Source organism: Papilio xuthus, unplaced genomic scaffold (assembly GCF_000836235.2).
Source record: "Papilio xuthus unplaced genomic scaffold, Pxut_1.1 DF825946.1, whole genome shotgun sequence".
Taxonomy (NCBI): Eukaryota; Metazoa; Arthropoda; class Insecta; order Lepidoptera; family Papilionidae; genus Papilio; species Papilio xuthus.
Window position 1 is genome coordinate 12,552,900 of NW_013532703.1, and position 23,649 is coordinate 12,576,548.

Here is a 23,649-nt window from a genome sequence, read left to right on the forward strand (position 1 = left end):
CAAGTTTTTTCGTGCTCAATATATTTTTTCTGTAGAATTTCTGGAGTAGTAGATTTCAAAACTATCAGCTTACGTAGTTTTAGGCCACGCATATTTAATATCCTTACTCATCTGCCAAAGCCCACAGGATTTTCCTTGCACAGCATTTTCTTTACTCGACTTTTACGGCGCACAAGGGACGAAATGGATTCATTTATGCCAACATGCGACGAACAAATCCTGCTACAATGTTTTACAACGTAAATTAAATATAGAGTCCGTATTTAAATCACGACAGTCAGAAAATGCCAATGAATTTTAAAATCAACCAGCTATTTATTTTATACAGATAAGTAAATTAAGACTTTTCCTCATCAAGGCTCACGTACGGGGATTTGATCGCTGTCCCAATTTTCGGTGCCTAATTTAATGTAAAATCTTTATCGCGAATTGCAAAAAGCACGTTTACTGGCGTCCGTACTGAGTGATATTTTGTTCTAAAATAATGTAATTGGACACGAGCATCGAAGCGTCGCCTCTCCCAGGAATTGCGACAGGAGCGAAATAATTCAATTTTGTAGTGTTATTAACTTATGATCTGGATGGTTATACTGTCATATTTTATCCGTACACATTCTTCTATAAATTTTAGCTGGTATTTTCATCGAATGAATTATAAACGTAGTATTGAATAAACAGCAGCAAAAACTTGATTCCTTAAATTCTTGCCAAGAATTTACTTATACTGATGCTTTGATTGATCCGTCGTTATTAGTAGTTCTACTAGAAAGTAATTTACGAACTTACTAGCTGAATACAGCTACTGAAACGATTGACTTAAGTAATTGAAATAGATTTTCCAAAAGTTATCATGTTATACAGAAAGCGAATTTAAAAACGGTGTAGAAAACGTGGAAGAAGCGAAACAAGTTGTCATTTCACACATCTATATGGAAAAGACTAAATCTTTTCTAAAGAGAACTTGACACTTTTGTCTAGGAATCACACGTAAGAAATAAAGTTAAATATCTGATTCTAGGAATGTTGTGCTTAATCGAATTTACGAAAAGTAATTGTTATTTTTTTAAATAGCTCAACATCCTTGCGAGAGTGTGAAGTGCGGTGTACGCGAGCGTTGCTTACTGGATGCACACGGCGTGGCTGTGTGTGCATGCGGCGCGCCCTGCGAGGACTTCGTGCGCCCCGTGTGCGGCACCGACGGCCGGACTTACGACAACCCCTGCTCACTAGATCGTACATCTTGTCTAGAGAATAGGGATATACGAGTCGCTTACATGGGACCTTGCGGTGAGTATAAGCATATAAAAGTATTCAACAATGTAAGTTAAATTATGCAATAAACCTATTGTTAATGTACCCTACGGAAAGGAGATCTATGATATGAAGAAGGACATTATAATATAGATATTTTTGAATGAAAATTAAAAAATCATAATATCGTCATGAAAAATAAATAACTAAATATAATTATTGTATGTGATAGGTGTAGAGAATCCCTGCGCACGCGCAAGTTGCCCGTGGGGTGGGGCGTGCGTGTCGCGCAGTGGCGCCGCGCAATGCTCCTGCCCCGTGTGCGACGCGACACTAGCGCCGGTGTGCGCGTCCGATCACAACACGTACGGCAGCGAGTGTAAAATGCGCATGCACGCCTGTCAGGCCAATATCAAGGAACAGGATCTGCAAGTGCTCTACAATGGAACTTGCCGTGAGTTTTTTTATTTGTGCTATGTGTGAATTATTAATTATAAATTAATCTTGTTTATAAATGTCAACCGGTAAATCAATAAAATAACAAGACATAAAAGTAGTTCTTTGGACGAAAGAAATTAATAATTGAACTGATTTACGTATTTATAGTGTTGCTTGTTTAGAGATTTTTAAAGGGAAAACTATTGTTAGATAAAGATGAAGGACGAATAATTTTGGCGACATGTTTTAATTTTTCTAATATAATTAAGATTTTAATAAAAGGAGGGATACAATAAGGATTTTCAGTAGTGTAATTAATCATATATATTGGATAATAAACAAAATGTTAGTAGATTATTGACACAGAATAAAAATTATGTAGTACGTATACCTAACTGATACAGTGTGTCGTAATTATAACTTTACATGTCTTGATGTACAAATATTTAATGCCGGTGTGTTGTTACGAAGGTCCAATAATTAAAGTTGTTTCTACGTTGGCGTTGCGGCCCTGTGTAATGACAATACCGTAACCTAAATTAAAGGCAAAGGTTTTGAGGGCTCCGTATCCTCTTACGGTTTAGACCTTCATTTGTCTGTCGAGATATTTTATATGACTAATAAACAAATAGGTCAAAATCTATCTAAAATAGAATTTTGTTAACGGTTTCGACATCGAAAGTTTTCCTAAGGTAATATTTTGCGTGTAACTAATACTAGCTTTCACCCGCGATTGTGTCCGCGCGGAAAAAAAAACAAAGTGATCCTACAAGGGTTCCGTTTTTTTTTCTTAAGAGATAAGGAACCTTAAAAACTTGATTAGTAGCTTATGTGTTATTCCAGACTGTTCTATGTCTATGCCAAATGCAGCCTGTCTGGTGATACATTCTAACAAACACCTTTCAATCCATCCATCCATCCAAACATTCACATTTATATTAGTAAGATTTTTGTTATAAATTCATGATTAATGGATACTGTATATCAAAAATTATGTAATATTACAGTATAATGTATAAAAAGCAATCAAAAAATTATAATTTTACTTCAACACGATTTTTGTCATAAAACATTCAAGATTTGATGCGAAATAGATTTCCTGCTGTGTTGAAATATAAACGAAATACAAAATCAATTATAAAATTCCTTTTCAAAGAGAAATCGCAATCAATTTCCCGTGAGCAAAAATCTTTTTTCTTTTATAAAGTTGTCAATAAAATGCTTGCGAAATTCCGGCATCGTAATAAAGAACGCTTATTTTAATATCATGTGTATAAATTTTGCGTGGCGAGCCTCAATATCAATTTATTTTTCTTATGCTTGTTGCCTATGTATCAAGTATTTTTATTAACCAGATGATAAAAGTTTAATGGAACTTAAATCACAAAAACAGAGATATGAACTAATGCTAGGAATTCCTATTTATTTTTAACAATCTCTGAAGTATTCCTAGACCTCTACTCGTACTAATAGATTACTCATTTCTGTCTGTTAGAATAAGATTATAAAAATTAGAATTTTATATGTTACTAATATTATAAATGCAAATGTTTGGATTGATGGATGTTTGTTAGAAGGTAACTCCAGAACGGCATGCATCTCGCTGTAATTTGGCATAGATGTATAACATAGTCTGGAAGAACGCATAGGCTACTTAGTTCTTTTTTCATCGGCGCGGACGGAGTTGCGGATAACAGCTAGTTTTTCATAATATCCTTATTCATTTATACGACGGTATGAGCGAGCTCACTAATTTGCTGTAAACAAAAAAAACTTATCTGCTGTTTCATTTCATAGCGCAGTACCAAAGTGTGGACAAACTCGCAATGGGTTTACACTTTTAAATTTGTATATTATTCCTTGTTAATATATAAAATATTTTTTTTTATCTTCTTCCTAGTTTCCTTCTCTCTAGAAGCCTACAAATCTACTCTAGTTGCAGAAAAAATCTTGTAAATTTTAAGGAAAGTTTATATAACAATTTTAAAATATTTAACAACTTTTAACTGGAACGGTATTGACTGTAGGTAACTTGTCAAAGGGACAAAGCGGAGTTAGTTACTACCGGATTAAGTATTTCTATGGTATTTGCTGGAAGCATTGCAAAGTTAAACTTATATTACTAACTGAAAGATTTAACAAACTTTTCATAAGTTCTTTTTGTTATTTCTTGTTTTATTATATTATGAATTATAGTATACTACAAAGTTTATAACTCATTCAAGTAATATGATTTTAATCAGCTTAAAGATTTTAAAGCAAACTGCATCTTGCACCAACTTGTTATCGTAACGTTCGTAACGTTTTATCGTAACGATTCAATAAACTATGAAACTATATTATATTTGGAATGACAATCTTATTAATATTATAAATGTGAATGTTTGGATGTATGGACGGATGTTGGTTAGAAGGTATATCTAGAACGGGTACATCAAAGTCAAAAGTAGTCAAAATCCTGTCAAAATTGACCAGGCCGTCGGAAATTGCGGGAACAGAGACAGAGAGAGATGAAGAAAAAAATTGAATTTTCATTATCAACAACACAAATATATCAAGCTCTCATTATATGATTTTTATGGATATAACATACATACACTCTAATTTTATTTATTGTATAGATTTAATAAAATTGTTTTTGTGTTATTATCGAGGGAAAAAGATTACGATATTTGCACAGATTACACGAGAAAAAAGCCATGGAATCTAACGTTGCAACCTCACTCTAATCAGATTTATCTACTTTACACGCTGCCCTATTTATATGTGCATTATACGGTGACATAGGTCAATGACTCGCAACTTATACGCAACTTATATAATATGTTTATAGAAAAGTTTCTAGCTGTATTCAATAATTTTTCGACTACCGCGTAGATCTTGACGTTTATACGAGTATAACGTAACATGTATCTTACTATTATAATATTATAAATTTGAATGTTTGATATCCCGAGAACGGCTGTATGAATCTCGCTGAAATTTGCAATAGATGTAAAACATAGTCTGGAAAACCACATAGGTTACTAATTAAGTTTTTTTGTTAATACCGCGCAGACGGAGTCGCGGGATACAGCTAGTGATAATACAAAAGGTAGAGAAAATTAAAAGATGCAACCAAATACAAATTTAAACCTATTCTTTTTTTTCTTTTCGTTTTTTGAATAACAAAATAAAATGTGACAATAGACATATATAAAAGGTAATGATAATATTTTTACATAATTTCTTTTGGGTAGAAACATGTGCTGACATCTTGTGCCAAGGAGGAGGTGACTGCGTGTTGGACACCGACACTGGACGGCATGTCTGTCGATGCAACCACAACTGTACTGAAGCACAGGTCAGTATTATACTTGTAGATTAAATCTGTATTAAGTTAGTTGCAGATGCGTTACCTGTAAGGGATATACAAATTTACACCCATATATAGTTAGTAGCGTGTCTTATATCCATGTTATTTTAGACATTATTAGTTAGAATTCTTTGGCGCGAATGGCGTGCTTTCGTTACCAAGTCAAGTGTTAGAATAATTAGTGAGGGGACATAAACGTTGATATTTTATTGGGCTAGTGCTGCGTAAGTACACCGGTACTGTGTCGGATTTTCTTCCTAACAGTTAGTAGTTAAAACTATATTATATTGTAATATCTCCTTTAAAAATTAAAAAAAAAACCGTTCCTAAACATCGCTACATGTATCTACATTACGATTAAAGACAACTAAACACGTGTTAATCTGGCAACAGGAATCAGAAGTTGTATGCGGTACGGATGGACAAACGTACATGTCCCAGTGCGAGCTCGACTCGACGGCATGTCGCGAGCAAAGCGACTTGCGGCTGGCGTACAGAGGTGATTGCGGTAAGTTATGTAATCCAACCATTATCGCTAACGAATGCTTTCTAAATATCCTTCAGTTTATTTATTGGATTAGGCACGTACATTTTACATTGTTACAATTAGATTTTAGTTTAATTATTTAAATAATCGTAGATCTAAGCAGTAGGATACAATTATTATTACAAATTATTTAAAGCTACCATGTACTGATGTTTTTATAAATAAAGATTTCGTTGTCTTCAATTGTATTTTTGCGTGGAATGCATCTATAGAGGATCAAATTGGTATTGGAAAACTTTTAAAGTTTGAACAGTTTCTTCGACATTTTAACACGTTTTATTTCAGTAAAATAAACATACTAGGATTAAAATTAAATAGTACAGCATTAAATACTATTAAAATCAACTTTATTAAGCAAAAAACAACAAAATTAATGGAAAGTCTGTTTCTAAGGATCCATTTGTAATCTATTTGAATTATATTCATGCGTCCAAAGAGATATTTTCAAATCACAAAAGGGACAGTGAAAAGGTTCACGGGGCAATATTTAGAAAGAAAATGAAGCGAGAGAGCTTGGCTTAACAATAAGCCTTTATGCCAGTGCCGAATGGCCAAAATTTTAATTACTAGCCGGCTGTTTAATAAAAGCGCCATCGATTCGTAAACACGGAAAACAAAATGAAAATGCTTCGAGTGGAACGCTATAAAGTTTATTATTTCGTTTATTGACTTGATCACATATTGAGTTAATATTAATTCGCTTTTATCGGCATAAAATAGATTTCACCTTTTGTATTATTCCTCAAAATTAATCCAATTTTTACAAGCTATAGAAGGCAACGCTTTTGTAGTAATTATTTCTAAAATTAGATTTAAATTAAACTGTAAAAATACAAAACATTAACGTTTGGCGGCAAATGAATCTTTAAATGTTTGAACAAAGACCGTATTTGAAATTTTTAATTAACGACTTATTTCATATTCCGTAAGTCTCGGCAAAAAATGAATTTTAATTCTGGCAAAAGCATTCCACGTTTCCCGTCCGGCGGTAATCGACCGCTTCTACGAGGCTTTCATTTTGCGGAGAAGTGGTAAACAATCGTTATTAAATTTTCACGGATGTCTTCTTTTAGCCCTCATCGCGGAAAAGAGAACTTCGTAATATCTCTCGTGTACGACAAGAACGGATACGAACTTTTAAAAAGTGTTTGTAAATTCTTGTAATTTATGTTTCTGTCGTCCAATTTACTAAACATTTTAATGGATAAATGCTTGAGTTGTTAATTGATACCGATGGCTAAACGTATAGATGAATACTACATTGTTATTATTTTGAAGAATTGTCTCTGTATTTCTTCTCTTTGTTTTGGATCGTATTTGTCGTTAAAACAAAGAGATACTCAATACTTCTGAGCAAATAATATTAATTGGCACATTGGATTAAGCAAATGAGATTTAAGTTGTTATATCTTGCAGCTCTTTGCGATGGCGTGCGATGTTCCTTCGGAGCACATTGCTTGGCTGGAGAGTGCGTGTGTCCAACTGATTGTACGGACGCGCCTCGCGAGCCGGTCTGTGGTAGCACCATGCAGACGTACCCCAACGAGTGTGAACTGCAGAAAGCAGCTTGCGGACTCCTTCCACCCTCTACCCTACACGTCATATTCTACGGAGATTGCAAGGACAGGCTTGCTGTCGTACCTCCTATAGCAATGAGTGCGTATATTTTTATTCTTTCCTAAATAATTTTAACATAAATATCTTGTACTATACACTTGTATGCTCAATTAACCAACTTTCAATACAACTAACATATTTATGTTGTTCAAAAACTATAATCGATATTAATAGTGCTGCAAATAGATTAGAACAAAATATTAACTATCGGGCTGTGATAACGGGCTCAGTTGTTAGCAGTAATTCCAATATAGCGACCCGAGCCCGATCAATTAACTAACTTTCCGCTTTATCGCACGACTAACACGCAAATATTTGAATTGGTGTGGGTAGCGACGACCGCGATGACCACTACAGAGGCAGAGGAAGGGTCGACGGAGCGGTCGGGGGCGACGGAGGAGGGGGGCACCGCGAACTCATCCGTGTGCCGAGATATCCGCTGCGACTTCGGCGCCAGCTGCGAGCTCGGTGACGACGGCTACCCGCGCTGTTCTTGCCTTTTCGAATGTCCGCCTGACGATGAATATTTTCCAGTTTGCGCTTCTGACTTTAGACTTTACCCTAGTTTATGCGCAATGCGGAAAGAAGGCTGTCAGAAGCAGCTGGAGCTTAGGTTGCGACCACTGGACTTGTGTAAAGGTTAGTTTTTAGGGTGTGCTTGGGAAATAATAACATTTTTAAATAAAGTCATCGATACCAATTTACTAATCAAAACTCTTGAAGCATGGCATCGATATTTATAAACAATAACACAAAAAACGATCAAGCAAAGAAAACAACTCAAGAATGAAAATATTTTTTGTTGTCTTAGGTATGGAGGTAAGACCATGCGGTAACAATAAAGCGATGATTGACCTCACAACTGGTCTGGAAATCGACTGCGGTAACGGACCTCATCGTCAAGATTGTCCCACTGGAAGCTATTGCCACATCACCGTCTCGGCTGCAAGATGCTGCCCTAAAAGTTAGTTCTAATCATTTTCGTCCTCGAAATGTTACACCAAATCATCTCCCGCTGACCAAAGATAACTGAATACTGATCCAATCACATGTATGTGCAATTCCTATTTATCAGAAAAGAAAAAATGTATGAATTACTTTTTGCTAGATGACACAAAACCTGAAGAGAAGAAGATACTACACTGCTCGGATACAGAGTTCGGTTGTTGTTCGGACGGCACTACGTCAGCAGGTGGTCCTAATGAAGAAGGTTGTCCGATCACAACCTCATGCGGCTGCAATCGGCTGGGCTCAGTGTCCGACCGCTGTGATGATGACGGACAGTGCGTCTGCCGACCCGGTGTCGGCGGACTCAAGTGTGACAGATGCGAGCCAGGCTACTGGGGCCTGCCGCGAATCGGCTCTGGGCATACTGGTTGCATACGTAAGTAGTTTATTATAGCAAGAAACGTGATAGAGGGAGATCAAAAAGCGATTGGACATGTTTACTTCCCTGGTGTAAAAAAAGTGGCAAAGGCTTTCTGCAATAAATAATTTTCCCAACAAATTTAGTCTTCCATCTTTTTGATATTTGTAATAATAATTTAGGTAACATTTGTTTACTTTGTATATTTTACCGTGTAGCATGTGGATGTTCTGCATTCGGGTCTGTTCGCGAGGACTGCGAGCAGATGACGGGGCGCTGTGTGTGCCGGCCCGCTGTGCAGGGTCAGAAATGCACCGTGTGTGCTGACCACAGGCGTCGCCTCGGACCCAACGGATGCTCCGATCGTAAATATTATATTGCTTACATGCTACGTTATAAAAACTTACATTACATGTCTTGGCTAAGTTATAAATTCAGCATTGCAAGTATCTCTAATCAATAAGGCATCAATTGAAGTCTAGTCATACTTATGTGGGTGGTCATTGATTTGCGACGGCATATGTAGGTAGCAACTCGATATAGTTTTATGATAATATCACGATGTTCCTTATGACATTATTATTTATACTCTATTGGAATTTTACGATAGTATAATAATTTTTATATTTCTTTAGCTGAAATAGGTGGCGTGGTAGAGTCATGTGTGGATCTGTCGTGTTATTTCGGAGCAGTGTGCACGGAGCGCACCGGCGGCGCCCGTTGCGAGTGTGCTGCCGCGCCATGTCCAGACACCGATACAAATATGCTGGTAAACTACCCAAATTTGTAACATACATACTTTCAACTCTTTTAAAATCGTGTTACATTATATTAAACAACAAGAAACAACAACTAAATGACCAAACTTTTGGGAAAAGAAAATACATTTATTCAATTATTGCGGCTAAAATGTATTATTTAATAGATATCGATAGTCTATATAAATTCCATATCAAACCAATTGGTACAGTATCCAGTTATGTCGCCGCTTACTTGATTATATCTTTATCATTAAACGTGTTCCAGTAATAGCGAAGTAATGTCGATAATGTAAAACAGTTAATAGCAAATTATACTAGTAATATTACCGTCTAATTCTAAGAATTTAGCTAATAAACAAGGAAAATGGATTTAAGTCGTCTATGCAGAACCGTGTACGTACAAAATAGGTTTATCGTTTAGCCGGGTAATTTTGTTAAAACATATAACATTAACCGTAATAAAAATTCGTATCCTGTAATGTTAGTATGAAGTTCCACGACAAATTCCGTGCGAAATGGCACTTAAGTTGCCGTCGTCACGAGTCTTAATAAAACCAACAGGTATGCGGGAGCGATGGCAGGACGTACGAATCAGAGTGCCACCTCAAGCTGCAAGCGTGCCGCACGCAGGATGACATCGTGGTCCAGGCTTTTGGCCCTTGCAAGTTATCGGAGGTGCCAGGCACCGCGGGTCCTCCCAGACCCTCTTCACCGATACAATTTACACAACAAGACGACGGCGCCGCCTCCAAATCGACAAGGCACTTACTCAACCCCGACAAATACTACAATAAATACGATTGGAATCGGAAGGAAACGCCTAGTGACTTCGATAGCTCTCTAAACGGACAGAAGTTTAAAGGTAAGCAAATTATTGTTGTTTCACAACAAACCATCAGCGATAAAATCTTTTGTAGCGTTTTGGTTTTGTTTAATTGAATTAAGAAGCAAACTACAAGAACTGGGTTACCATAATGAGGGCAATTTGAAGTGAAAGTTATTTTATTAGAACTTATTAAGGTTATCCACAAAACTTAAGGACCTTTTTGTTTTAAATTCGTATTAAAATTTTGAAGCTTTTAAAGAATAAGAGACTAAATTATTTGCTGCATTTTATTTTGATTACGTTTGAAATAGCCTTTCAATCTTCATAATATTCCTGAAGATATAATAATCATCTACTATACCAACAAAGAGATTTGCATCGGAGACAGTTTACCTACGCCCCATTACGTTCTTAACGAATGCAGACATTTGCACAAGAGTTGACGTAAAGAAGCTATTTAAAAGTTGACTATTTACTTTTTAGTTTTATTATTCATAGGTTGAAAGCTCAAAAAGCTCGGCTTGCTACTTTATATCGTGGAATAAAACATCTCTCTGCAACATAAAGTATTAAAGCAAAACAGGAGGATGAGTAGGTGGTGAGATAATTTTCAAAGCTAAACGTTCTTAGAGGTTTTAATATCTGCTACATTGATATTTAAACTTTAATACATTTTAAAGATATTCTAAAATGTATTGTACATAGACCAACGAACTTATCTGACCCGGTGAAAAACGATATGATCGCGTGTTTATTCTATCAGAAAATATGGCAAACATAGTAGGAATATAAAATGACATACAAGGCTTGACAACGTAGCCACAGTTCGAGGAATTTGTGAGCTAATGTAACACTTTAGTTGTACTATCGTGTGCACACTAAGGTAGAGTAATGACATTAGGTTCGCAAACAGCGACTACGGCGACAGTGGGCGCAGTGGGTGCAGTAGGAGCTGAGGGCGCGGTGGGCGCGCTGTTAGGGGATCTATGTACCGATGATGTGGATTGCGAGGCGCTGCCAGGCGCTTATTGTGCGCGGGGCGGTTGCGTCTGCCGGCCTGGTTTCACACCCACTGTTCATAGGAAAGCTTGCAATGGTAAGTCGAAGATAGAACATTAATAGTTAACGCCACATGCATTTGTACGAATGAACATAACAGGAGGTGTCATAGGGCCCTTAATTTTTTGTTCGTTTATAAAGGGATTAAAATTATGTACAGGTATTATTCTGAAATTAACGCAGAACAACGAGTGGTTCGGTCATACGTTGTAATTAAAAAAATTAAAACTGTATAGATTTACGCTTAAATAACTACAAAATAAAACATCACAAATAACCATTTTTACGTACGTTTAGCTTACAGATATTTATTTTATAGGTAAAAAGAATCGTAACCTTTACTTCAAGCTCGTATTGCCAACAATTTATCAGTATTTTCTTTCGTTATCGATATGAGACCGTATAATATTCGAAACTCAGTTGAAGAATTTTATATCCATCCAAATCCAATTGCGGTGTTATTTATATTTTATATACGTAAATAAGACCGCTTATAAAGTAGTGTGAACTCTACTCAGAAAATATTGCCAAAAGTCAAGATAAAATCATTTCTCTACTAACTTTTAACTCTGCAATTTTATAACCAAACTATACAGATACCTTGAAACGTAAATTAACAAATTGACATATTCATTGATGCATCTGCACTGAAATGTAATCTGAACTAGTTATGTGAGAGGGTTATGGATATGTGATCGTGCGTAACATTGGAGTGACGCAGTGCGTAGCGCGGAACGTGCGCAGAACTTCATACACCATGCCTGCCGAGAATTACGGTCATGTGAAAGTTGCCTTCTCTCTTATAATCTCCCTTATATTTTCATTTATCTTGTCGTAGCTTCATGTACTTTAAAAAAAAGTTATTCTATTTTTAAATTATAATACATAAATATTTTTACATATTCCGTAGTGATCAAAATTCATAATACAAACTATATAAAAATGTAACCGAAAAGTTTGCATACTGCGATATACTTGTCTAATGTTATGAGCCACGATTAATTTGACTTGAGATAAAAACATTTAAGCTATTTTCAGCTTTTTTTATGATGTCAATTGTAAACTAAAATCTTAATAATTTCACCTTATTAAAGTCTATTTTGTTTAATATTTAAAATTTTAAATAGAAATGTATTTTTTATTTATTCGTGATAGTGCAATCAAAACGGATCTATTTCATTCTGGCGTGTGCTCAAGAAGTTATTTAAACAAAGTCCGTAGTTTGCAGCGAGTCGGTGGAAACGTACATTCAGCTCAGACTACAAATGTTAATTATGTTGTGACTATTGCTCGGTATCGCTAATTAATTGTGTCATTGTTTTACTTTCATTTCGAGCATTTTAATGAAGAGACTAAGGTAAACTCTATTTAGCTTTGTAAATTATTCGTTTGAGTAATTAAATAGCACACAAAAATGGTTAATAAGGTCTTTTTGGCCCCTTTATGATATAAATTCATTCGTTCATTCCCTCATTGTGAGTACTTGTTACATTTTTAAATGTGGTTACTTGACATGAAAAATATAAAATTTCATAATTACTGTTAGGTAGAAAATCCGAAAATGTGCCAATGTATTGACGCAACATTAGCCTCACTAAAATGTCGACGTTTATATCCCCTCACTATGACATTCTGACACTGGACTTTGTAACGAAAGCACGTCATTCGTGCCAAAGGATTCTAATTAATCTAAAACTACGAAACTAGGATATAAGTGTTTTATATCGGACAAATTGAAATGTATAGACAATTTTATACCAATTATAGGTAAGCTATTTTTAGATCGTGCAGATGGTTGATTTAATTATTTCCTTACAGAAGAAGTAACACAAGACACAACTGAAGAGTACAGTGCATGTTTATCAGAACCTTGTCACAACCTCGGCACGTGCGTTGATCTGCCCGGTACCACATATACATGCATCTGTACTAGCCTTTACACCGGTTTCAACTGTGAAACGCTTATCAAAGACGGCTTAACTAGTGCATACATCGAAACTCCCTCGTTCGATGGCTCCTCTTACATTCGATTGAAACCGTTGAAAGCCTACCATAAGTTGAACATCGATATCGAATTCAAAGCCTTCACCGAGAACGGAGTCATATTGTACAATCAACAGAAACCTGATGGTACTGGAGATTTTGTATCATTGGCAATCGTGAATGGATATTTAGAATTCAGGTAGGTAATGAAATAAATGGAAAAAAACTAAAAAAATGTCTAAATTGCTTTGTTGAAGTTACGAAATTTAAATTCAGATAATAATGTGCTGTACCAGATATTTTAATGTTATCGTAGCAACAAATAAAGTTATGTTCTTCACGTATGTTTGTGTAGATACAATCTCGGTAATGGAGCGATCATTTTAACGTCTCTCGAAAAAATCACACTAAATGAATATCATAAAGTATCAGCTAAGCGATATCATCGCGACGGCATTTTATCAGTAGACGGTATGGAAGACGTCGCGGGTCAGTCTAGTGGCAACTTGAAAGCCTTAGATCTCGCCGACGATACGTTCATTGGCAGCGTTCCAACGAATTTTTCCAGGTGAGTCATCTTTACATATATGTATGTAGTCAAGAATTCTAAGTAGAAAGTCTGTTTTCATCACGAAAGTAATCAGATCAACGTTATTAATTACTTCCTTTCAACGTACAGTCATAAAGTAATGAATGCCTTTATTCAGGGTCTTCGATAATATCGGCACCCGGGCCGGCTTTGTCGGCTGCGTGAAATACTTGAGAATAATACGTCATCAAGTGACAAAGAAATTGGGCCGACCGGACTCATTAGTCGTGTCTATAGAAAACGTAAGGGAGTGCCAACCTAACCCTTGCATGAGTATGCCGTGTAAGAACGAAGCTACGTGTAAGCCTACGGCCGGATCGGCAACTGAATATACATGTATCTGCCCTATCGGATTTCAAGGAGCCAATTGTGACGAGAGATTAGATCCGTGCGAGTCGAATCCCTGCGGACACGACGAGGGCCTATTGTGCGATGTCGGTCCCGACGGTGGACACGTCTGTCGCTGTTTGTTTGGAGGCGAAATTGGATCTAATGGAAATACTTGCAGCAACGGTACATAATATTCTATTCACAATGTTATATAATAAATATCGTTGATTTGTTTTATAAAGAAGAATTTAATTACAGACGTCAGCGTAGTACAGGAAACCTGGTCGCCCCAGTTTAATGGGACGAGCTACATAGAATTATTACCGCTCGAAGGCTTGGGCAAAGCGTTCCGAATTGAAATTTGGTTTTTAACGAACCGATTCTCCGGAATGCTGCTCTACACGGGCCAGTCTAATAAAGCCAAGGGGGATTTTATTGCGATTAACTTGGTTAATGGATACCTACAGTTTCGGTATAATTTAGGGAGTGGAATCGCTAATATCACGTAAGTAAAAGCTTTATTTTAATCATTTGAATAATTGCAAATATTATATGCTTATGCAAATATATTTCCTGAAATTCAAAATGTTACTCGAAAACCAATATCGGGGGTTGGAAGCTTATTTTTTGTACTTTAATTAGAAGTTTATTTTTTGCTTCACTTAGTTCGCCAGTGCCGATTACGAAAGGTCGTTGGCATCGGGCAAGGATCACACGGATGGGTCGGCACGGTAGCCTGCAACTCGACCATCATCCCACTCAGAGAGGGCACTCAGCACCACCACTCACTAACCTAGAACTGACTCTACCTCTGTTCATTGGCTCCTTGCCGTAAGTAAAGTTAAATTGAAAATTTACTTGAAAAGGAAATTCCTTTACACAAGTTTAAAAAATGTATAATATTTTTCCAATATTAATTACCGTTTCATTTGATAACACTGTCATGTCAATAATAATTTAAGTAAAAAATCACTAAAAAAGAGCTTGAAATTACTTAGAAATTGAAAGTCAACCCTTGTGAATCTACACCCTTTACACTTGAGAGGTGTAATTAAGAGCAACTAAACATACACCATTTATCATAAAAAAAATCGTATAAAATAAAAATGTTAGCCTCATTTAATAACTTTTTTATGTTAAAATCCTATAAAGGGTTGAAGCATACTCAGAAAGCCATCAATCTTATTCCTAACCGCAAAGATATTTGAAACTGAGCCCTTTTTTCAGAGCATACATCCGTCCGCATAAAATGTCGGGAGTGACCAGCAGTTTTATTGGCGCTGTGCAACAGGTCTTCGTGAACGGCAGTCCTCTTGTATTGTATAATTCTGATACAGCGAAATGCGCACTCGTACAAGATGAGTTCAGACTGCCTTGTGCTACGAGCGGTGTTACCAAGTATATTGGACCTCCTTGCGGAGATGGTAAGTTATCTTACTTACTAATATAATAAATACAAATATATGAATGGATGGATGGATGGATGTTTGTTTGAAGGTATTTTCGAGAACGGATCCTGAATCTCGTTGAAATTTGGCATAGATGTAGAACAAAGGAAGAAGAGCACATAGGCTACCAATTAATGTTTTTATTTAATTTCGAACTGAGTCGCCGGGCGACAGCTAGTGTGCTTTTACACATTTTAATCGCATATAAAAATGTGTAGTCACTATTTGTTTAAACTTAAGTTGAAAAGATGAAAATTTACGATTTAGGATTTTAGAAAATTTTAAATCTTATCCAGATTGATGAAGCGGTAATATAATAGTTGTACAGAATCTTTGAAATAAATATTTTAAGTGTGTTAATAATTGAAGTAGGTAGTTATTAAAACTAAAAATTTGTTGATTCAAATAAATAATATTAGGTCTGACTCCGTGCAAGAACAATGGATCCTGCATCCCGTTATTAAATGAGTACAAATGCATTTGCCGCGACGGATACCAGGGCAGGAATTGTGAGGTGCAATTAAAAGTGGAGATGCTAAATGACGGTGCGCCTATTAAGTTCGACGGAAACAATTATTATTCATACAGAAGTAAAGGTAGCCGCAGGTGAGATAAGTTCATAATTACACTTCCACGACACTATGATAAATTATAACAATTGTAAATCTTGATAAATTACCAGCTGTACTAAATAACTAAATAACATTTCTTTTTAACATTATCTCTATATTTCTAGCTTACGAACTAACACAGACGTTGGTGAAGGATATGACATAAGATAACATAAAAAGGACGAATCCAGAAATAACTTTAATTATAATTTTTAACAACAGTGCTGTAAATTAGATTAGGTAATGTTAAACTTAAACATATAGAGAACTAATTTTAACATTCGTCAATTTTACACGTGTGCACAATATGGAAACACGACCAAATTGCAAAGGACTAGTCTACATACGTTTCACCACGCCGAATACACCTCTGTTTGTACAACGAGCACCAAAGTTATACTGAGTTCGTTAGTCTCGTTATATTATTTGATCGTGTAAACTTTTTTGCACACTGTACAAGCTTGATGTTTTGCGTCATCGCGCAGATTCTAGATTATTGTGCACGCGTTGTAGCCAACTTGTTTTTATGTTTGTAAATACTTAATTTTTAGAGATTCATCTTACTGAGAGAGAATTTGGAATTGTAATAATTTAATATTTTATTATTTTAGGAACCGTGATATTCGCGGTATTAGATATGAAATAAAGTTCCGGACTTACAATGACTCAGGACTGTTATTATGGAGGCGTAAAATAGGGATTCGACCGCGGGATTTTATCGGCCTAGGACTTATTGGGGGGCGATTGCAACTAATTTACACGGATACTGATATTAAGGAGATGAATTTGGTATCACATGAGGACTGGTTTCAATCTATTGAGTCCAAAGTAAGAGTCGACGATGGTTTGTGGCATACGGCGACTGTTAGGCGGAGGAAGAGATTAGCTATGTTGCAAGTTGACGACGCACCCCCAGTTAGAGGGTACTCACAATCACTATTGGTACCCTCGAAAGCCAACCCTAAACTATGGATAGGTAAGATTTTTTTTTATTTCATTAAATTATCTTTCTCCTTTATTCGCCTTCATTTTTACAGAAAACTATTTTAGTAATTCAAATTCAGGTTTTTTTAGATGTTTTATTTATATCTTATTTTTTCTATATTTACTTCATCGAGTCTCACTTACAGAAAATTCTTATATCCGGAGAAAAGATAACTGTTAATTGCAATAATATCTAAATGAATAATTCTGGTAATATTATAATATAAAACTTTCTTATAAAGTAGGTCAATAAGTAAGTTAAAATTACAGTTTACAACTCTTGCAACGATTGTGTTTCCAAGAATCAACGTGTACGATGTTCCTGAAGGAGTGATGATACGATTAGTACGATAGCTTGTAATTTTTTTTAATTTCTAAGGAGGATCTCCATCCCTGCCGCTAGGGTTGCCAGCGGCACTCTACACGGGTCTACGTGGATGTGTTTCAAGCATTAAATCCGGCGGGAGATATTTAAACCTACAAACACCTATACGACCGATAACGAAGATTAGGCATTGCGATTAACATGAATTACTTTAATTCTACTATTAAAAATTAAACTTTATAATGTTTTTAACACAAAGGATCCTGATAATTGTTTAAAATAACATGTCAATTTTCATAAAATATTCAAAATGAAAGAAAGCGTCTTTCCATTTATTACTTCTTGTATCATAAATATTTAACATATATTTATTTTAAAGCTATTTATCCACTGTTTGTTTTTAAGTCTAATCGAGTATTTCCACTACCTTATTTACGCAGTATACAAAAATGTATCGGTATCTCTACCTTTTAAAAGAGAATGAAAGAGATGACAATATTTGTATAGATTGTATGGAATGGTATTCATTGTTATCGGGCAATAGTTTAACAATTTCATCGGACATAAATTTTCATGATTTTTGTAAACTCTTTACAGTATTTTCAATATTAATCTATTATAAAGGAAATTGACAAATAGCCTAACTTTTCCGATAAATTTAGAGGACAAAGAGATTATTAATATCTTTAACCAAAAGAGTTTGTTGCCATATTACGTTACGTGATAGTTTTAGTTGTATATATAGATTTTGAATTGCTTTAAACCATATGTAATCGGTGCTCGGATCGCACGACACAAATAATTAAAATAAGCATACAATTATTTGTACAGATAAACAAAACAGTTTGTATTACGTGTTTAAAAAATAGATAATTACGATTAAGCGTAGAAATGGTTGCTATATAATAGTTCCCTAATATATAAGTAGAATGATAATAATCTTATTATTAATCTTTGTATTATCATATATTATTAATGTCCATCATATTAAATTAATAATTGCGCTTTAATATGAACATTCCATGTTAAGTTTAAAATTACATTTCTTTTTTTTAATTATTACAAAACATTTCCATGTTAAATCTGTACGTAATTTTTTGAAGATTTTTTTTTATATTGATGTAATTGACTATATTTAATATTGTAGTATTTTTGTGTGATGAAATTTATGATAAGAATAATTATTTTATAATTTAAAGTGCCATAGTTTTATTGTACCGCGTATTTTTTAAGAATTAACTCATACTTAATTACTTTTTTCTTTTGGACAGTGAAAATTTAAATGTATTTGAAAATTAAAAATGTTTATTGAACATAATGGATTTGAAAAGCAATAATGAAAATATTAGTATTTACTTTGTGAATAATTTAATTCAATCCGCTTTAATACAATTTAAATAATTGACGCAATATTTACAAAATTTGTTAGAAGTATATGTTTTTATAATAATCCGCGGCATTTTTATGTAAATATGTACATAGAAATATGAAGTAGACATTTTTATAAGCCGCTTAACTGTTTTACCGTGAGTTTTTGAGACAAAAATTTCTGTATAAAACATATCGTAACATGTTTTGAACGGTGATTTTAATCTCAGAAAACCACGGTTAATGATTGATCCCACAAATTCTATATATCGTTCTGAATGTAGACGATTTAAATATATTGTTTATAAGAGGGTAATTAAAGTTTAATGTAGCTGAGAGCGTATAAAAATCCTGGTATATATTAATTGTGAGTTATTATACTACGTATTAGTAAAATATAACTCAATAATATCGAATTTATGATTTGATGATTGGAGAGTTATAAAAAAAACTGTTAACCTAAATAAAAAAAACTAACTATAATTTCCGTTCGAAATCATGTAGACATATGCTTTAAAATTATAATCTTATGAAAGCTTTATTATATTTTTATTTTTTACTCGCTGTCTAGTATTCTTGTAAAGTATTATACGTAAAAAAAAATTAATATAAAATAAACAATGACAATATTAATATTTATCTACACGGAGTTAAGATATTGATGTTAGGAGTGCTTTGTTCCGACGATACAATCAGTTCTACTAGACTTAGGTTTAACTTCCTACTTTTCGGGACATATACTATAAACATTTATATTTGAATGTGCTTATTATACCCACATATCATATGACTAACGTGAGCAAGGGCACAGCAATAACTTATCAACGCCTGAATATGTTACGTCACTGGGTTAGAACATATCTTCCAATCTGTTATACAGTGTGTGTTTTGATGTACCTTTATTAGTTTAAATAAAAACAAACGATTAAATAAATGAGACTGCAGTAATTGTGTACATTCATTTTCGTATTCCTTTGCAACTGAACCAAATCGATCAAGATCAATTCGAATTGCTTTGTATGGAAGAAAGGAAAAGTGTACTCGCAGCACAACCAACCTTACACTACGTGTTGAAGAGCATCACGTAAAATTGTAAAGAGATGAAGTGGCACTTACCTGGATACCCCGTTCACTGTCTGCATGCCTGCTCACTCTATTGGTTTCAATTGAGTCAAATGACTTCCAAATAGTCTAAAGACACCAACGATGTTGCCCTCCTGATACACCCGATGCATTGCTTTCCGTAAGCGTACTATAGACGCTGCGTTGTGGAACGCGGAAGTGTAAACTTAAGCGAGCCTCTACACTATGAAATCGACACGTCCGATGTGTGACTCATAATGCCAACACTTAACCGTGCCGACTCACTGCCTTCCCTGCACAAGCCCCGCAGGCCCCGCGCCCGACCGCGGCGGTGAGTGATTTCTAACTACCCACTTATTCGGGAAGAATAAAAATGAGCCCAACTACCTACATAAACCTATATAGTCAAACCGCGAAATTCAAAAATATAGTACATCATTGAAGATAACGAACCACAGTGCATCTGTACCGATCAATCATGTTATGCGATTGCTTGCTTGTTTAATCTTTTAATATCATATAGACTGGTGATAATTTCTTTTGTATATTGCCTCTCTATAGAAACGCTGCTAGATTACCTAGTTAAATTAAAATTTGTTACTTCCACACCTAATGATAATATTAGGAGATATAAAGGTCACAAACCGAAAAACACTTTTTATTTATATATTATAAGCAAACAGTAAATATATCAAGATTCGTAAAATATTGCAAAGTAAGTCAATTCTTGGTAGTGACTTTAAATGGAATAGATTGATAGGGTACTTACAGAAATATGAAATGACTATTTAATCTATTTTGAATTTCATAAAAATGATCACTGAATGGGTCTTTCTTAAGCATTTGAACCTGCATTACATTTCTTGGAAGGATTTTTTATAATTATCATTTTATAACACAGCGCCATCTATCTGCATTCTGAAATATCAAAAGTGTTTGCTATGTTTATATACACTTTGTCGCAATTTTAATTTAAAATACATTAAAAAAAATTGTAATTACAATTCGGTAAAATACGGCAAAATAAAAGCTAGGCTGTAAAATACATAATCCCGTCCTTAGTGACCACGCGGTTATATTTTCAAAACTTAAAATAAAGCGTAATAGAGAAATTACCAAAATTGTTATAAGGCGATCCTTACAGACTGTTGACTCTGATGCTCTGTGTTCTGATATCCAACGTGCGATTAGCGATATAGGTGAAGTAGAGACAATGGAAATCGATAAACTGTTATATAAGTTTAATACGATAGTGATAAATAGTTTTGATAAACATGCACCACTACGTAAAATACAAGTAAAAGAGAAACAACGACCATGGCTAACAGATACGATCAAGCTGATGATGTCGCTTCGGAATTCCGCGTTAAGACGAGCACATAAAACCAATGTTGAAAGTCACCGAATGTACTATAGGAGTCTTAGGAATTTAGTGTCAGGTGCAATTCACAGAGAGAAAATAGCTTTTTTTACGCATTACGTTAATAACAATATCAACGATGCAAAACGCCTGTGGTGTTATTTAAAACGTTCATCAGTTGTAGGCAACTCAGCTCTTCCAGACATCCCTGGTCACTTGAGCGATCCAAACAATATAAATAATTTCTTTATTAACTTACCTGGTAGTGGAGACTGTGATATTGACACCCTAACTTACTTCGAAACAAACAAATTTGACCCTAAAAACAACTTCACGCTTAAGACACCAACTGATAATCAAATACTAAACTTTTTAACAGCGATTAAGTCCAATGCAGCTGGTCATGATAAATTGACTATGGAAATGATCCGTATGACGTTACCTGTAACATTTAAAATTATCAAAATTATAATAACTAGATCTATAGAATCCTGCACCTACCCTGACCTATGGAAAATAGCTAAAATAAAACCGCTACCAAAATCATCTGTGGTGTTAGAATATAAAGATTTACGACCAATTAGCCTCTTACCTAGTCTGTCCAAAGTCCTGGAAAAGATAATTTGCAGTCAAGTCACAGCATTTATAGAAGAAAAGCATATTCTTCCAGATATACAGTCGGGATTTCGAAAAGGGTTCAGTACAGCGACAGCCCTGTCCCATGTTACTGACGACCTTTTGTCCGCTAGTGACGAAGGAAAGGGTAGTATCCTCATTTTACTTGACTTTTCCAGGGCTTTCGATTGTATAAATAGAAAACTGTTAATTGCAAAATTGTCTTACTATGGATTTTCCGTAGATGCTTGCCTATGGTTTTCTTCCTTTCTGTCAAATAGAAAACAATTTGTAGAGTGTGTAAATGAAGAGGGAATGCCGGTGACATCAAATAGTCAAAACGTGCAACAAGGAACACCTCAAGGGTGTATCTTGAGTCCTATATTATTTGCAATCTATACGGCAGACCTACAAAAACAAATGAAATATTGTAAAATCCATTTCTATGCTGATGATACACAACTATATTACTCTTTTAATCCCAAGGACACTGACATCGCATTAACATACATAAACGAAGACTTAAAGACGATGGAAGAATGGTCGAAGAAAAACAATTTAATTTTAAATCCAACAAAGTGCAAGTATATGATAATAGGCACCAGAAGACAACGGGACAGAATTGAAAGTCATAAACCGGTTATAAAACTTAGTAATAAAGTTCTAGATAAAGTAAATAAAGCAAGAAATTTAGGTTTGCAAATGGATAACGAACTACGCTTCGTGGACCACGTCAATACGTCCATAAAGAACGCTTTCTATCGGCTAAAAGTCCTCTATGGTGTGAGGTGCTACCTCACGGAGAACGTCAGGCTAAGGCTGGTGGATTCATTGATATTGTCTGGATTCAATTATTGCGACGTAGTTTACGGTCCCAGGTTATTAAAAAAGACCCAGCGGGCTATACAGCGCTTGCAAAATGCTTGTATGCGTTTTTGTTACAACATACCTAGACGAGAGCACATTACTCCCTACTATAATAAATATGGCATTCTAAAAATGTCTGGTCGTCGATTGTTGCATCTAGCTAACATGACCCGTAAAGTGGTAATCTACCACCGCCCGAAATATCTTTACGATAAGTTAGAATGGAGAAAAGACACCTCGGTCCATCTGACAAGAAGTACTGTAAAAAACAAATTAATTGTACCAAAGCACAGTACAACCGGTTTTAGAGGTGGCTTTAAGTATTCAGCCTCGAAGGTTTGGAACGATCTTCCACCACCGCTGAAACAAGTAAAAACGCATCCGGTGTTTATAAAATGTTGTAAAAGTTTTTTACTAGAGTCACAAATTTGATTAATATCGTAAATATAAGGCTTAATTTATCAAAAAAACAGTTTGTCATGCATGTAAACTATAAACCTTACCATATTTCCTTTTTTGACCTATTGAACCTTTTTTATTTATTTTTGTCTATTTTTTTTTTTGTATTCCGCTTAATCACTAATTTGTAGCTCACATTTTATATTCTTATAGTTAAAATTGTTATTTCGTATCTAAAAAATCAATCAAAATTTTAATGTTTAATTGTCGTTTTTTGCTTTGTTTTTTTTTTCGTTGTATTTGTTTTTATTTCTGCTTACCCTACCTCGTGCTGTGCAAATGGTGTGAAAACAAAGGGGCCAGCTGAAAACCAGCGCAGGATTGGCAAGACCTCCCTGCACCAGCTGAGCTGGCCACCTTTTTTTTTGCCACATCCTCAATTTATGTAATTTAACTTGTTTTTTTTT

General features: G+C 34.9%; 1 protein-coding gene across 7 annotated transcripts in view; it reads left to right on the forward strand.

Annotated features, from left to right (window-relative positions):
* LOC106124557 (agrin) overlaps positions 1-18,486 on the forward strand; it is a 128,326-nt gene extending 109,840 nt beyond the window's left edge. For 4 of the 7 annotated variants that reach the window (XM_013321345.1, XM_013321346.1, XM_013321347.1 and 1 more), the window contains 21 exons: positions 1,072-1,287; positions 1,484-1,705; positions 4,929-5,032; positions 5,438-5,552; positions 7,008-7,247; positions 7,542-7,847; positions 8,020-8,172; positions 8,317-8,592; positions 8,793-8,939; positions 9,210-9,343; positions 9,897-10,197; positions 11,063-11,257; positions 13,039-13,402; positions 13,559-13,771; positions 13,911-14,305; positions 14,381-14,627; positions 14,789-14,953; positions 15,350-15,546; positions 15,990-16,176; positions 16,793-17,157; positions 17,545-18,486. In XM_013321345.1, the coding sequence (XP_013176799.1) occupies positions 1,072-1,287; positions 1,484-1,705; positions 4,929-5,032; positions 5,438-5,552; positions 7,008-7,247; positions 7,542-7,847; positions 8,020-8,172; positions 8,317-8,592; positions 8,793-8,939; positions 9,210-9,343; positions 9,897-10,197; positions 11,063-11,257; positions 13,039-13,402; positions 13,559-13,771; positions 13,911-14,305; positions 14,381-14,627; positions 14,789-14,953; positions 15,350-15,546; positions 15,990-16,176; positions 16,793-17,157; positions 17,545-17,690 (4,688 nt within the window). In that variant the 3' untranslated portion in view covers positions 17,691-18,486. Of the gene's footprint in view, positions 1-1,071; positions 1,288-1,483; positions 1,706-4,928; positions 5,033-5,437; positions 5,553-7,007; positions 7,248-7,541; positions 7,848-8,019; positions 8,173-8,316; positions 8,593-8,792; positions 8,940-9,209; positions 9,344-9,896; positions 10,198-11,062; positions 11,258-13,038; positions 13,403-13,558; positions 13,772-13,910; positions 14,306-14,380; positions 14,628-14,788; positions 14,954-15,349; positions 15,547-15,989; positions 16,177-16,306; positions 16,422-16,792; positions 17,158-17,544 lie in introns of those variants that run through there. The other 3 variants (XR_001228210.1, XM_013321344.1, XM_013321348.1) reach the window with 3 other exon arrangements.
* Positions 18,487-23,649: the final 5,163 nt, after the last annotated feature.